Raw genomic sequence first — 13,815 nt, forward strand, 5'->3', positions numbered from 1 at the left:
TGATGACCGGTCTAGCCTTGAGGATAGTGACCCTGCCTATGAAGCCGATGGTCCCGGGTTCAAATCCTGGTAAGGGCATTTATTCGTGTGATGATCACTGATATTTGTTCCTGAGTCATGAGTGTTTTAATATGTATTTAAGTAACTAAACTAACTAACTAACTGCTTTGTCTCAGCGATCCAAAAAGAATATTGGCCTCCGAAACGAGAGAACGCCACCTGTGCCAATCCAGCGCGGTTTTCAGCCATGAATTGGCATTCAGCCGACGCAGGTCCGCCTCCACGACATCACACCAGTGGTACCTGGGGCACCCGATCGGTCGACGGCCGGTTGGTCGCCCCAAGTACGCTTCCTTGACTGCGCGATCCTCCCCCATTCTGAGTAGGTGACCGAGCCAGCGAAGTCTGTGGGATTTAGTTAAGCCGATGATATTGGGCTCAGCCACCAACTCCTCGATCGACATTTTTCCGGATCCTCCAGGAGCCGTCGTCACTTCGGACAGGTCACAGGGTCTTCCTGAGCACTTTTATTTCCGCTATCAGGAGCTGACTTTCCTCTTTTTGAGTTAGTGTCCAGGCCTCACAGCCGTACATAAGAATAGGCCGAATGACGGTTTTATAGATTCTTAATTTTTTACTCTTACTGAGAAGCCTGGACACCAACACTTTACGTATTTAAGTATTTATAAATATTTATCGTTGTCTAAGTACCCACAACACAAGCCCTATTGAGCTTATTGTGGGACTTAGTCAATTTGTGTAATAATATTTATTTATTTATTATTGCCGACAGGGGTCAGCACACAGTTTCATTTGACTGTCGCCTGTTCAGCGAGAGGTATCCAGAGTACTGCTTCGTGTACGTCTCGCAGGCCGTGACGGGTGCTGTCGCAGATGTCAGGATGGACTGCCTACCGACCTTACCATTATCAGGTACTGCAACAATTTAAAATTGGAAAAATTACTGCCTTGTGTTGGACTTGAACTCACGGCCTCTGGGTCGATACTCCAGCGCTCTGCCAACTGAGCCACCAAGACCTCATCCGAAGCGAGTAAATTTCCTACCATATGGGTCTAGGGGACCCTAGCGACATCTACCATAAGAACGTTACACTTCTTAGATGGCTACCGGAGTTCCAAGTCATATTGGAAATTCACCAGTTACGATGTGCACACCAACGAGAATTTGAAATACAAGTGTGTTATCAAATAAAAAATTGTAGCCACAGTAAATTTACTGACATCTTTCCACAGTTCCACACATGATTAAAACTTTTAAAACGCAGTTTGACTTTGATCCTTATTCTTTCACGGATATGTGTTAAATTTGTAAAATATCAAAAAGTGGCGCCATCTTACCGGACACAAACTAAAGGTTATGGCGCCATCGCTCGAAACGATGCTACCATATAATACCTTTGGCCTTTGATCTTTAAGATGGGGCCACTTTTTATTTATATATAGATATTTCACAAATTCAACACGTATCAGTAAAATAATAATGATCAATGTCAAATGGCGTTCTAAAAGTTTTAATCTTGTGTCGAAAGATGGCAGTAAATTTACTGTAGCTACCACATTTTCTTTGACAATCCACCTCAATTTCAAATTCTCTTTAGCTACACATATTAAATTCAATTTTAAATTTTAATAGCATCGTTCGCAGACGTTTAATGCTTCTTAAAAAAATATTTGAATCAGCGGTGGCATCATGGTTCCATTTTTATCACTTGTCACTATGCCTGTCACTTTCGCGCTTACATATTTGTTAGAACGTGACAGACATGGTGACAAATGATAAAGAGTCGACCATCTTAGCCCTACAGGTGTGATCATCAATGTGATATACTAGTTTTTTTCTAGAATATAAAGTACCTAAACTGAACTTGTATTCACACATGTATTACAAGTGCATTGCTGCACTTAGGCCTCCACCAGATATAGCTTTATTTACTAATGGGTTCCATTCATAAAGTGGCCAGACAATTTTACAGTTCACTGTACAATCAAAAGATTAATTTGTGACCCATTGCATACCTTGCCACAGTGACAAATAACATGAAAGTCGCTAGAGACCTCATACTATTGTCACTGTGACAAGCAAGGCTTGGAACCGGTTTATGACATACAGGTAAAAACCGATTTATTTCGGTTTTCGTCCGAACATTTATAAGAAAGCGAACGTTTTAAGAACTTTATTGTAACCTAAAACAACGGTTTATTCGGCGAGCGACGAAACGGTCGGCCTGGTGGTGTGCCGCGTAAACATAGACACAGACTTTGCCTAAACCGGTTAATTTGACAAGGACCGTTCTCTTAAAAACCGGTTTAAAAATAACGATTTTTGGAGCGAAACCGAAATTAAAAGGTTTTGCGCCAAGTTAACGGTTTGGAAAAACCGGTTTTCGAACCTTGGTGACAAACAACATGACTCGCCCGTCGTACATGTACGGACAGGTTAAACCGAAATGCACGCTAACTGAATGACATTAGTTATGTGTACATTCGTATTGACCTGTTCTTTTAGTACTTTTTAAATCCACAATTAACTTTCCTGTTAATATTTTTGGTAGATGGCGGCGCCGGTGGCTGGGGCGCCTGGTCAGCGTGGTCAGCATGTCCATCACCAGCTCGCTGTTCCACACGCACTCGCAGCCGCCACCGCTTTTGCGACTCACCACCCCCTGCTTACGGCGCCAAGTATTGCGAGGTGAGAGAGACGCTGCATAGGGTGCCATGCGTTAGAGAAGGACAACATTATTCTGCTGCGTCAGCGTGGTCAGCATGTCCATCACCAGCTCGCTGTTCCATATGAACTCGCAGCCACCACCTACATACAGCTAAGTATTGTGAGGTGAAGATTGAGGATTAAAACAATATTGTGAGCATAGTAACAAGAAAGAACGCACCATACGGTGCCATGCGTTAGAGCGGGACATGGCTATTCAGCTGGAGCGCCTGCGCACTGCCGCTACTGCTTTGGTGACTCACCACCCCCTGCTGCACGCTAAGTAATGCGAGGTACGTATTAATGTACTCAAGTGTTGAGAGGCAAGAAGGAGAACGCTTCATAGATTACCATGCGGTAGAGAGAGACAACGTTATTCAGCTACCCAGCTGAGTAACGCTAACCCTAGCTTGGTCAGCTCGCTGTTCCACACGGACTCGCAGCTGCCACCACTTCAGCAACTCGCCGCCGCCTGCATACGGCTGATACAGCGCTAAGCGTTGTAAGGTAAATACAGTGTTAAGTAAAAATATGATTGCAATGTTTTCTCAGTTTTTAACCCTGTGCTGCAAATCAGGCGTCCTTTATTATTAGCGCGCTAGGTGCCTGACAAGATGAAAATCATTCGCGCTCTGTATAGCGTAGCGTAGTATATAAATATTATAGGGACGTTCTTTCAAAACATCCATGACTCAGGAACAAATATATTAAATAAATAAATAAATATTATAGGACATTATTACACAAATTGACTAAGTCCCACAGTAAGCTCAATAAGGCTTGTGTTGAGGGTACTTAGACAACGATATATATAATGTATAAATATTTATAAATACTTAAATACTTAGATACATATTATCTGTGTTCATAACTGAAATAAATGCCCTTACCAGGATTTGAACCCGGGACTATCGGCTTCATAGGCAGGGTCACTAGGTACCCACTACCGGTCGTCACATTTTATAAGTTATCTCTCTCTGTCACTCTTCTTAAAGCGACAGATACAATTGCGCTTCGTTCACTATAGTTCGCAAAGAGCATATAATCACTACGTTTTAGGAGACGGGACTCCCATACTAGTGAGTGGAATCAATTTGTTTCGCAAATCATTACCAAAATGTACTACAAAGATCTGTCAAAGAACCATACTACAAACATAAGCGATTTAAATAGTGTAGTACGCTACACGCTTGGGTTTCTTATCGATATCGATAAAATGGAGAGGATTGAAACATAGACTACAAAATTTGTACCCGAAATTAGGTTAGAAAGTTAGAATCGAGTCCACATTTAAGTTGTATGTTATATAGTGAATAGTTCTATGAGTGGACTAATACGTGCTAGGGCTTAATGTGGACCCGATTTTTTTTTACAATACCTTGTTGGAAAGGGGCGTTTTCTTCCCCACTAGGGAGGATCAAAGTAGCACTTTTCTTCCCTATTAGGAGGGATCAAAATGACACTTTTCTGTTCTAGAAACACGTTATTTTTTCTCTTTTTGCATACTTTTTGGTTAAATTAAATTTGTACCATAATAATTTCCTCATAGGTGATGTGAAAAGCAGTACCGTAAAACCACCCAACTATAGTCCAAAGCTCCCAACTATGGTCCACAAATAAACTCAATTTTTCTCGTTTAGGTGTGTATTTTACTATATTTTTGTAGTTCCAAGGCAAAGTATGTTTATAAATGGAAGGTACAACTAGGAGTAAACCAAAAGGAACATGTGTATAGATACTTAATTTCCTTTTGAACTTGTGGACCATACTTGCAGTATTGGACTATAGTTGGGTAGTTTTACGGTATGTAAATTTATCACGTGGTAGTAAAAATATTTCCACCTTAGGCTGATATTCCACCTATCCAATTTTTTTGTCCAATGTCATCGCGTCTCACTCTCTCATTAAGCAAAATATGAGACGCAAATACACATTGGACAAAGAAATTGAATAGGTGGAATACCACCCTTTGGCGTTAACACTTGAATCCCTCACTACGCTAGGATTCTATTTTAGAATACCTCGCTACACTCAGAATGTAATTATGATATACAAACATGACTTTATCTACAGTTTATATTCCAAGTGTTTGGTAATGAGATGCTGAACTGATTATTTAGGGCTAATATGCATCTATAAATCATTTATTTATTTTATTTCCACACATACAATTATCATTACAGGCTGAACCCTATGCGATAATGTAGCAACAAATTAAATATACAAACAGACAAAAAACAAGTACCTATGTCTAACAACATTTTTTATTATCTACATATAGTAAACACCCCTATAATGGAACATCATGTTTTTTTGGCATCAAATTATCAACAACCCTTTATCAATGTTTTATTTTATTATTATTTTATTTGATACAATAGCAGCTCTTGGAGCTGATGCGTGTATATCGCAGCACTTGTGTTTATTTAGCACTTTTTAATGTTCTAAAATGTGTATCTAGTCTATTTTTGAAAGAGTTCACTGACAGTGCACTAACAATAGTTTCTGGTAGAGAGTTCCACACATTTACTACACGATTTGGCAAGAGCGACCGGTTTGGCCTAGTGGGTAGTGACCCTGCCTACGAAGCTGATGGTCCCGGGTTCAAATCCTGGTACGGGCATTTATTTGTATGATGAGCATGAATATTTGTTCCTGAGTCATGGGTGTTTTCTATGTATTTATATGTATATATCGATGTCTAAGTACCCACAACACATGCCTTATTGAGCTTACTATGGGACTAAGTCAACTTGTGTAATAATGTCGTATAATATTTTTTATTTATCATAAAAAGAGAGATTAATTTACTTACATTTTACAGGTTAATATATTAAATAATTACTAAATAAAAAAATGGTCATTGATGCATAGCTGATAGATAATTTTCCACTGAAAATCTTCGACGAATTAATTTTGTGTTGCATGCAAGTTCTCAGGAAATTTCACATATTTTCTTTAATTATTTACACTGATATACAAAAAAACATACAGTTATCGATAGTTTTAGTACATCCCTAGTTCACAACTAAAAATAATATAAAATATCAAATATTCGATGTGATTCAAGCCTGCTGCACCAAAATAAGGTCAACAGTATTTAAAGTAATACGTACCGTTCTTTATCCTATGGAAATTGCGCCATAAAATCCCTTTTTTCGTGATTTTCTCGAGTGGCTCGCTTGTCACATATTTCACACTTAGTAAACCGTTTTCTCGGTGGCATTGTAACAAACTCGCTAAATAGCATTAAGCTCGAATAAATAGCACTGACGTTTTCTTTTTCTTTGTTGGCTAAGATGTGCGAAACAAACTCCATACAAAACTTTTTTTGTTCCTAGTTACGTCAGCCTGATAGTTCGTTTCATTCACGATGACGCGCAGAGCGGTCAAATCTGACCTATAATAACATCATTTTACGATTCAAGGCACGTGTCGTCATGAATGACACGTTATATACGAAGCGTTAATGATTAGCATCTTCTCTACGCACCCAGTGCACATTGAAATTAAACTGTACTTGAGCGCAGTTGGCGTAAGAAATCTTGCACCTACAGAGGTTAAAATATTTTTTTGCAATATATTAACACTAAACTAAAATATCCAGTGAATGATATGTTTGATAATACGAAAGTCTGTTATGATTAGGTCTTTTTAAAAATAATGATTACATAATATCCTAAAATAATAACTTTAAATCAGATTTTCATTTTTTTTTCTATTCGTTTATTTATAAACACAACATATTTACACGTCAAACAGTTCAATTAATCGCTTTACATTATACATATATCACTTTATCTTAAGATAATTACATTGGTAGAAATACACTTAGGTTAATTTATTTTCAAAATAAGCCCACCAAAAAATAGGAGGTTGTCAATAATAAATAACTATCCACCTAAGCACATTTAGTTTTATTAATGATAAGAGTTACATTATACATTTATATATATTCTTATTAATTATTTATTATTGGTATTTGATGTGTTAGGGTCAACGGGTTGGTCATTTGGATAAACTCTGAGACAGTGTAACACGCCAGGTCCATTAACATTGTCTTCAGTTTTTTAGAGAATATTGCGTTGCTTTTTGCCTCTTTTATGTTTAGTTTGATAAATTAGCAAAGGGCAACTTTTACTTACTACCTGCCTAATATAACTCATTGACAAACAAAACATACGCTGTTCCAATCTATCTTGGTAAACACATAAACTTTCGCATAGTATGCCGATCAGTAAACACGAAGAAGGTATAAGCTGTGGAAAGCATTCAAATGCCTATTTATCTTACGCATAATGAACTAAGTTTATGCCAAACTTCATTCTTCCCCGATTCCTTCTGGCATACGTCGTTCAATAACGACCCTTCAACGAGGTTATCACTAAGCAAATACGCCCATAAATATCGTAACCTAGCAACCGTCTAGCAGTTTTGTCAATATCTACCGCTGTCACAACAAACAATATTTTTTGTACTTTCCGCATTACAATAGTGAATTATGGCACCGAAAAAAGACAAAGGAAAACCTGAAGCAGGGCCAGCAGTGAGGCCAGGTGCGTTTACCGAAGTTGAGAAAACGTTCTTAGAGCTCCAATTAGCTGAGGCTAATAGAAAAGTTGCTAGGCTCCGATCAGCAGTAGATGAGTATGAACTTCGGAATGAAGAGCTGCAAAAAGCTTACGACAAATTGGACGAAGACAGAGCCGATATCATAGCATACTTGAAGAAAACTTTGAACAATAAAAATGAAGAAAATATTGAGCTTAAAGACAAAGTTAAAGGCTTGGAGGAAACTAGGGAAATGGAAACAGCGCAGTTTAAGGAGACTGTCGCAGAACTAGAGAGGAACTTCACTATTATGAAGGATCAGCTGACGTCAGAAAATAAGCTTTTAGCTGGTAAACTTAACACGCTGGAGGAATTCAGAGCTATAAGAGATGATTTAATGAGGAAGTATGAGAAACAAGAACAAGATTTCAAAGACCAGGAGATGAAGTATAAGAGAATAATATATGACGCTGAAAAGAAGTTCGTAGTTGGGAAAGATAAGTTGAAGAAGGAAATGGAAGGGCGACTTCTACAACTGGCGCAAGATTTCCAAGATGCTACAGAGCTGAGAATCGCAGCATCCACGCACAGAGTCATCAGAGAAAATATAGCTATTAATAATGAATTGGACAACATATTGGCAACTCAAACTAAACTTGCTGAGCAGAATGAAAACTACAAGAAAAGTGAGCAAGCTGCTCGTGTAGCTATGGAGCTTGCTGAGGAAGAGCGAGACAAAGCTATTAACAAAAGTGTCGTACAACTGAAAGTAATCGATCAACTTACTACAGCATTCCAAAATATGCAGAAAGACAAGGCGCTAATGGAGAAACGTAACTTCGATCTGAATTCATTGCAGACAAAAATACAACAACTGACGAAAGAAAATGAGAGCTTATCATTACAAGTTAGAATACTAGAACAAAACTTACATGGAAAATTAAATGAGCAAAATAAATCTCTCGTAGAAGCGTCAAAGATTGCCAAAGAGTCTAAGAAAATGAAGAACATTTTGAGGGAAGCGGCAATAGCTATACAAGCGGCTCTTAAATTAGACCAGTGGGCTGTCACAGACACCACTAGAGAGATTATGGATCGACAAGTACTGCTGTCGCGCCTTCTGGACATCGTGACTCAATATCGTGACGCATTGCGAGCTGAATCTATGGACTCGCTAGCATCCCTCGGAAAGGTATACGAAGAGGGAGACCTCGGTTTCGTACCAAAACGAGTAGCAAAGAAATCAGTAACATCTATACCGAGTACGGCATCTAAAACTTCACGCGGATCTCCTAAACGCGCTTCAGTGACACCTTCAGTTTCAACGTCAACTCTTGGAAGTGTCAAGACTGTTCCAAGTATACAGATTATACCGTTCTCTTCTGATGTTGACCTTCCAGCCAAGGAAAGCGCTATGTCCTTCGCGACTTCAACTAAATCTAGCGAGTCCAGTGAGAGCGAAGAGGAATCTGTTGACGAAGCTACTGATATGGAGAAAATGTTAGAGCAGAGTAAACTAGAGATACAGAAGTCTATTTTGAAAGATCTGGCTTACTCTCAATCTCAGATGAGATCTCAAATGTTAAAGTCCAAGACAGTCGTGATTCAGGAAGACGTGGAGACAGAACATATCGAAGGGGAGGGAGTGGAAGGAGAGGGGGTAGAGGGAGAAGGGGAAGGGGAGCATGTGAAAGGGGAAACGGTAGAAGGCGAGGAATCGGAAGCTAAGACGGTTGATGGAGATGGAGATGAAACAAAGGAGGAGAAAAAGGAAGAATAATGGATTTTTTTATTAGAGTGTGTTCGACATGAAACGTATTTTTGTAAAAGTAATGTTTACATGAATTCATACAAATAAATTTTGTTAGAACAATGTTAAGGTTAATTCATTGGTCAGCCATCATCATTGGTGGCAAATTTAAAACCCTTCTTTAAAGTCATGAAGGTTAGTGACACAAACCCTATAACACTTATAAACGTTGTTCTTATCAATTTCATCGGTACTGCATATTTCATAATGTATCTTAAAGGATTGTTTTATAGAATGCAAGCAGTCTGAAAGTGTTCTTAAAATAACTCGTGCGATGCCAATTTCTCTGTACCGTACTGGCTTACCAGTTGCCGATTCACACTGTACATACTCACTTTTTTCTTACAAATAAGTTATAAATCAATTATTTTGTTTTAGAATATATTTTATGCTTGTATACTATGTAAATAATGTATATTATGATTGTTTGTATTTCTCTATATTATTGACGATCACGTTATTGTATACACAAGTCTACTTCCCCCTTAAGAGCGAGTAAAGGCATTACATAAGGTAGAAGTACTAGTGCTCGACACTGCACTAGTCACCGACATGGGCACTTTATTTCATGGAAATATAGGTTAAATTTGAACAACGAAGATTTTTCTGTATTCGAACTTAATTCTTGTCACTTTGACATAAAGTGCCCATGTCGAGTACTAGTGCAGCGTCGAGCACTAATACCTTCTACCTTAATAGTTTTTAATGTTTTTATAGGCTATCACAAGTTAGGAGCGCGAGAGAGTGCTGGCATCTGGTGTGAAGTGCCGTGAAGCACTTGAGTGCTTTGTCGTAATAAACTTTAAACGACAACTGTCTTAGGCGCTGTAAGAAAAGTTTTCCTTTCAGAGTGACTAGGTTCTAAGTAAATATGCCTTTTCTTCACTTTATTTTAGTTCCACTTACAAGTTCAAAGTGCCTTTGCAAATAATTATTGCCTTCACTTAACAGACTTCAATAGTAAATGTTTAAATCACAGTGGTAGCGATATTCAGACTTAGATAAAATTAATTGACAGTAGTTACGAAACATATTTTACAGTTCAAAAAATACAAGTGTAATCTCATCAGAACTGAAGGTCAATGTAGGTAACACCGTTTATCAGGTAAGACCGTCTACATGCTCTTTCGTCGCTTCTTAGCGTTTGTACACATCTTACAGTAGGTCGTAGGAACAGAAGAAGCGAAAGTCTCCTTTTCTGGATCGAAATTATTTTCGTTGTCTTGTTTCGGACCACTCTGTCACGCTTGTATTTCTGTATTTTATCAAATAAAAGGTTGCCAGAGCTCAACGAGGGGGAGGGGGGAATGCTAGGGTCGGCAACGCGCATGTGACTCCTCTGGAGTTGCAGGCGTACATAGGCTACGGAGAATGCTTACCATCAGGCGGGCCGTATGCTTGTTTGCCACCGACGTAGAATAAAAAAAAGATGAGTGCTATTGCATATCTTTTTAGGTGTAGATAACATTTACCATGAGAAAAATTAAAACTTAATTTCATTTCATACAAAAAGCTACACTCCGTCACATTTTATGGGGACAAAAAACAAGACGACGAAAAGAATCAATTTGACATTTTATATTAATTTAAATTTATTATTTGTAATATTACGGATTATTGCACGCTTGTATACAAGCAGCTAGATACATGAACTTTAAAACTGTATTATAACATCTCCATACTGTATCAATGCAAATAATTTCTGATATCTGAATTTTGACCCTTCTGACTGTGTCTGAGCGACGTACGTATACGATTACGAGAGTTCTTGCTCTATGACGTCCTTGCAACCCAAAACTTTCATATTATATGTCGATCTTCCCCAGATTGACTTTTATTACCAAGAGCACAGCCATAAGCGCATAAAGATGTTTGATAGCGTACAGTCACGTCTGAAAACATCGATACGAAAAAAGTGCCAAAAATATGTATACACTACCTTAATATATGGGGGCAATAAAGTCGTGTATCCATATATTTAGCACTTTTTTCGTATCGATATTTTCAAACGTGACGGTACACTGATAAAGTAAACATATTTTTAAACTAGCTTATACTGTAGGCACTTTAGTTATTATCTTATAGTCTGAACACGACGGTACATATAAAAAGCATTTTTTTTAATGTACCTACCTACCGTCATTATGATTTCAACGTTGAATTAGAACCTATGTATTCATATTAATGGATCATTTCTCCCCAGGGTCAAGCTGTGGAGCTAGCAGCCTGCGAATGTGCCACCAAGCCCTGGGCAGGAGACTCCTCCATGGTGGTGTCTGAAGTGGGTCCTCAATGTCGCTGCGGATGTGTGCTGCATTTGGCGCCCAGTGCAAGATTGCTGGCTGGATCTGCTAAGGCTTGCCCGGGGCGATCCTTCTGGCTATTACAGGTAACACTTATGCGCACGTTCACTTTCTTCCTTTCGCGTAGTTGAAATATGCACAGAATGCGTGCTTTTTGGGGCTCGAGTTAATTACGCTAAGCCCCACAAACAGTTACAGTTACTAAGCAGAGACGTTTTCCAGATCGATTTTCGAGACTTATAGAGACATGTCTGTTTTAGTTAAGCTGTTAGAAAAAGGTAGGTACTGTAGGTAGATACTTTTGACGTGTAGTATGATCCTTTGCTTTTGATACTGACTGTACCTACAGATGTACAAGTTGCGGAAAGTTTCCAAAACTTTCGAAAAGTTTTTTTTAATGATATAGTAGCCAAACGAGCAGACTGCGTTGCCGGCCTTTGAGATGGAATATATATTTTGGATGGGAATATGCTCGTTTCTTGAAGGTTTGAAAGTTGTATCGGTCCAGAAATACCACCGCAATAAGATTTCGGAACGGAATCCATTATAACTAGGTTGACAAGCGCGTATCCAGTTATCGCAAAATGTATGGCTTCTTAAAACATACAACCATACAACATGTCTAATATGATAGTTTAAATAAAAAGTTTCTTATTTAATACCGAAATTCTGTCGGTTACATGTCTTCCTAAGTAATTGCTTTACAATTGATCTGAAAGTTTGTCAATAATTTCGTGTAATCGATTCGGCCCGGCCATCGGCATCGGTCCGGCGAAAATATCGGATAATGGGTCTCCTACAGGCGATTGTCAATTCATTAACATAATAGCTTTCGGGTGAATGCCGATGGTGCAAGTAACAAGCACTAAATACCATTAACCCACTACCATGTATTATTACTGATGCTTTGTAAAATAGCAATAAGAATATAAATAATATATTCGCAAATAATTTATATAGAAGGACGGAGAAAGTGCCACGAAATAATCTCATATCAGCATGATGCTTGCGACTTCCAGACTACCCTTCCCTCTTTAATTAACATAGAAAAAGACGGGTAGTCTATCTCGCCGCGAGATACTGTCGCGCCAATCATGTGCTCGGCCTACTGATCCCCTGATTATCCGGTCGGTCTTTGTGGCCTTTTAATAAAAGGAGGGTAATCCATCCGTTTGGCGACAGCAATCATATTGATTGATAAAGAGATTACGTACTTATGTGATATGATTAGGTATACGTCAACATGCTCTTAATGATATAAGAATAAAGTGACGTAAGCGTATCTGCAGTCTCTTAATATGCTTGTTTATTTAATAAGGATACAAGCTTCGTAAACTTACCGCTGTATCTTTTAACTTGTGAACTTTACGAGCCTCACACGTGTCCCAGCCGGAGGCAACTCTGACTGAGTTATCCATTGTTTCACATTTGACACAAAACAACAACCTAAATTTTAGTCAGCTATTCTCTTTTATGCGCCGTACGTACCCGGAAGCAGAGTACTATTTCTCACCGAGTTAGGTTATTGAGACTGTTTGTGTGATTATGATTGAAAATTGTAACATTTTTACCCGCTTTTCTCTTATAACTTGCGTTGTTAATGTACGTGCCCGAGCCGGGCAACGCTGACTGAGATAGCCGGGATTGTTTTGACAGAAGACACAACATAACTTGCGTAGGTCATGTGCATGTACGTGCCCGATCTGGGGACAACGCTGACTGAGATATCGGGAATTGTTTCTTTGACAGAAAATACAACCTTTGACATTACAACATACATTTTATCCCGCTGTTCTCTTTTGCGTTCTTTTGCGGGAGCAACGCTGATTGAGATAGCCGAGATTGTTTCGCATTTGACAGAAGACACAACATTTAACAAATTACAACATACTGACATTTCATCCCGCTGCTCTCTTTTTCCTTGCTTCTTTATATGCCCTGCAATATGTCCGAGCCCGGGACAACGGTGACTAAGTTAGCCAAGATTATTTCCCATTTGACAGAAAACACAACATTCAACAAATTACATTTTACCCCGCCGTTCTCTTTTCCCTTGCGACCTTTATATGCCCCGTACGTGTGCCCTAGCCGGGGGCAACGCTGATTGAGTTAGCCGAGATTGTTTCCCATTTGACAGAAGACACAACATTCAACAAATTACAACATTTTACCCCGCCGTTCTCTTTTGCCTTGCGACCTTTATATGCCCCACACGTGTGCCCTAGCCGGGGGCAACGCTGACTGAGTTAGTCGAGGTTGTTTCCCATTTGACAGAAAACACAACATTCAACAAATTACATTTTACCCCGCCGTTCTCTTTTCCCTTGCGACCTTTATATGCCCCGCACGTGTGCCCTAGCCGGGGGCAACGCTGACTGAGTTAGCCGAGATTGTTTCCCATTTGACGGACCCATTAGCCTCGC

At 39.0% G+C, this 13,815-nt stretch overlaps 2 protein-coding genes across 2 annotated transcripts in view; both read left to right on the top strand.

Moving 5' to 3' along the window:
- LOC133522492 (uncharacterized) overlaps nucleotides 1-13,815 on the top strand; it is a 440,383-nt gene that overhangs the window by 403,824 nt on the left and 22,744 nt on the right. The window contains exons 9-11 of the mRNA XM_061857844.1: nucleotides 794-933; nucleotides 2,574-2,710; nucleotides 11,293-11,478. Coding sequence (XP_061713828.1) covers nucleotides 794-933; nucleotides 2,574-2,710; nucleotides 11,293-11,478 — 463 coding nt within the window. The remainder of the gene's footprint in view (nucleotides 1-793; nucleotides 934-2,573; nucleotides 2,711-11,292; nucleotides 11,479-13,815) is intronic.
- LOC133522497 (cilia- and flagella-associated protein 157) lies at nucleotides 6,446-9,464 on the top strand. The gene has a single exon (XM_061857849.1). The coding sequence runs from the start codon at nucleotides 7,230-7,232 to the stop codon at nucleotides 9,057-9,059; it is 1,830 nt and encodes a 609-aa protein (XP_061713833.1). The 5' UTR covers nucleotides 6,446-7,229; the 3' UTR covers nucleotides 9,060-9,464.

Source organism: Cydia pomonella, chromosome 11 (genome assembly GCF_033807575.1).
Source record: "Cydia pomonella isolate Wapato2018A chromosome 11, ilCydPomo1, whole genome shotgun sequence".
In the NCBI taxonomy this organism is placed as follows: Eukaryota; Metazoa; Arthropoda; class Insecta; order Lepidoptera; family Tortricidae; genus Cydia; species Cydia pomonella.

Coding starts and splice junctions, on each gene's coding strand:
- LOC133522497 (XM_061857849.1), top strand. CDS start 7,230: ATGGCACCGAAAAAAGACAAAGGAAAACCTGAAGCAGGGCCAGCAGTG.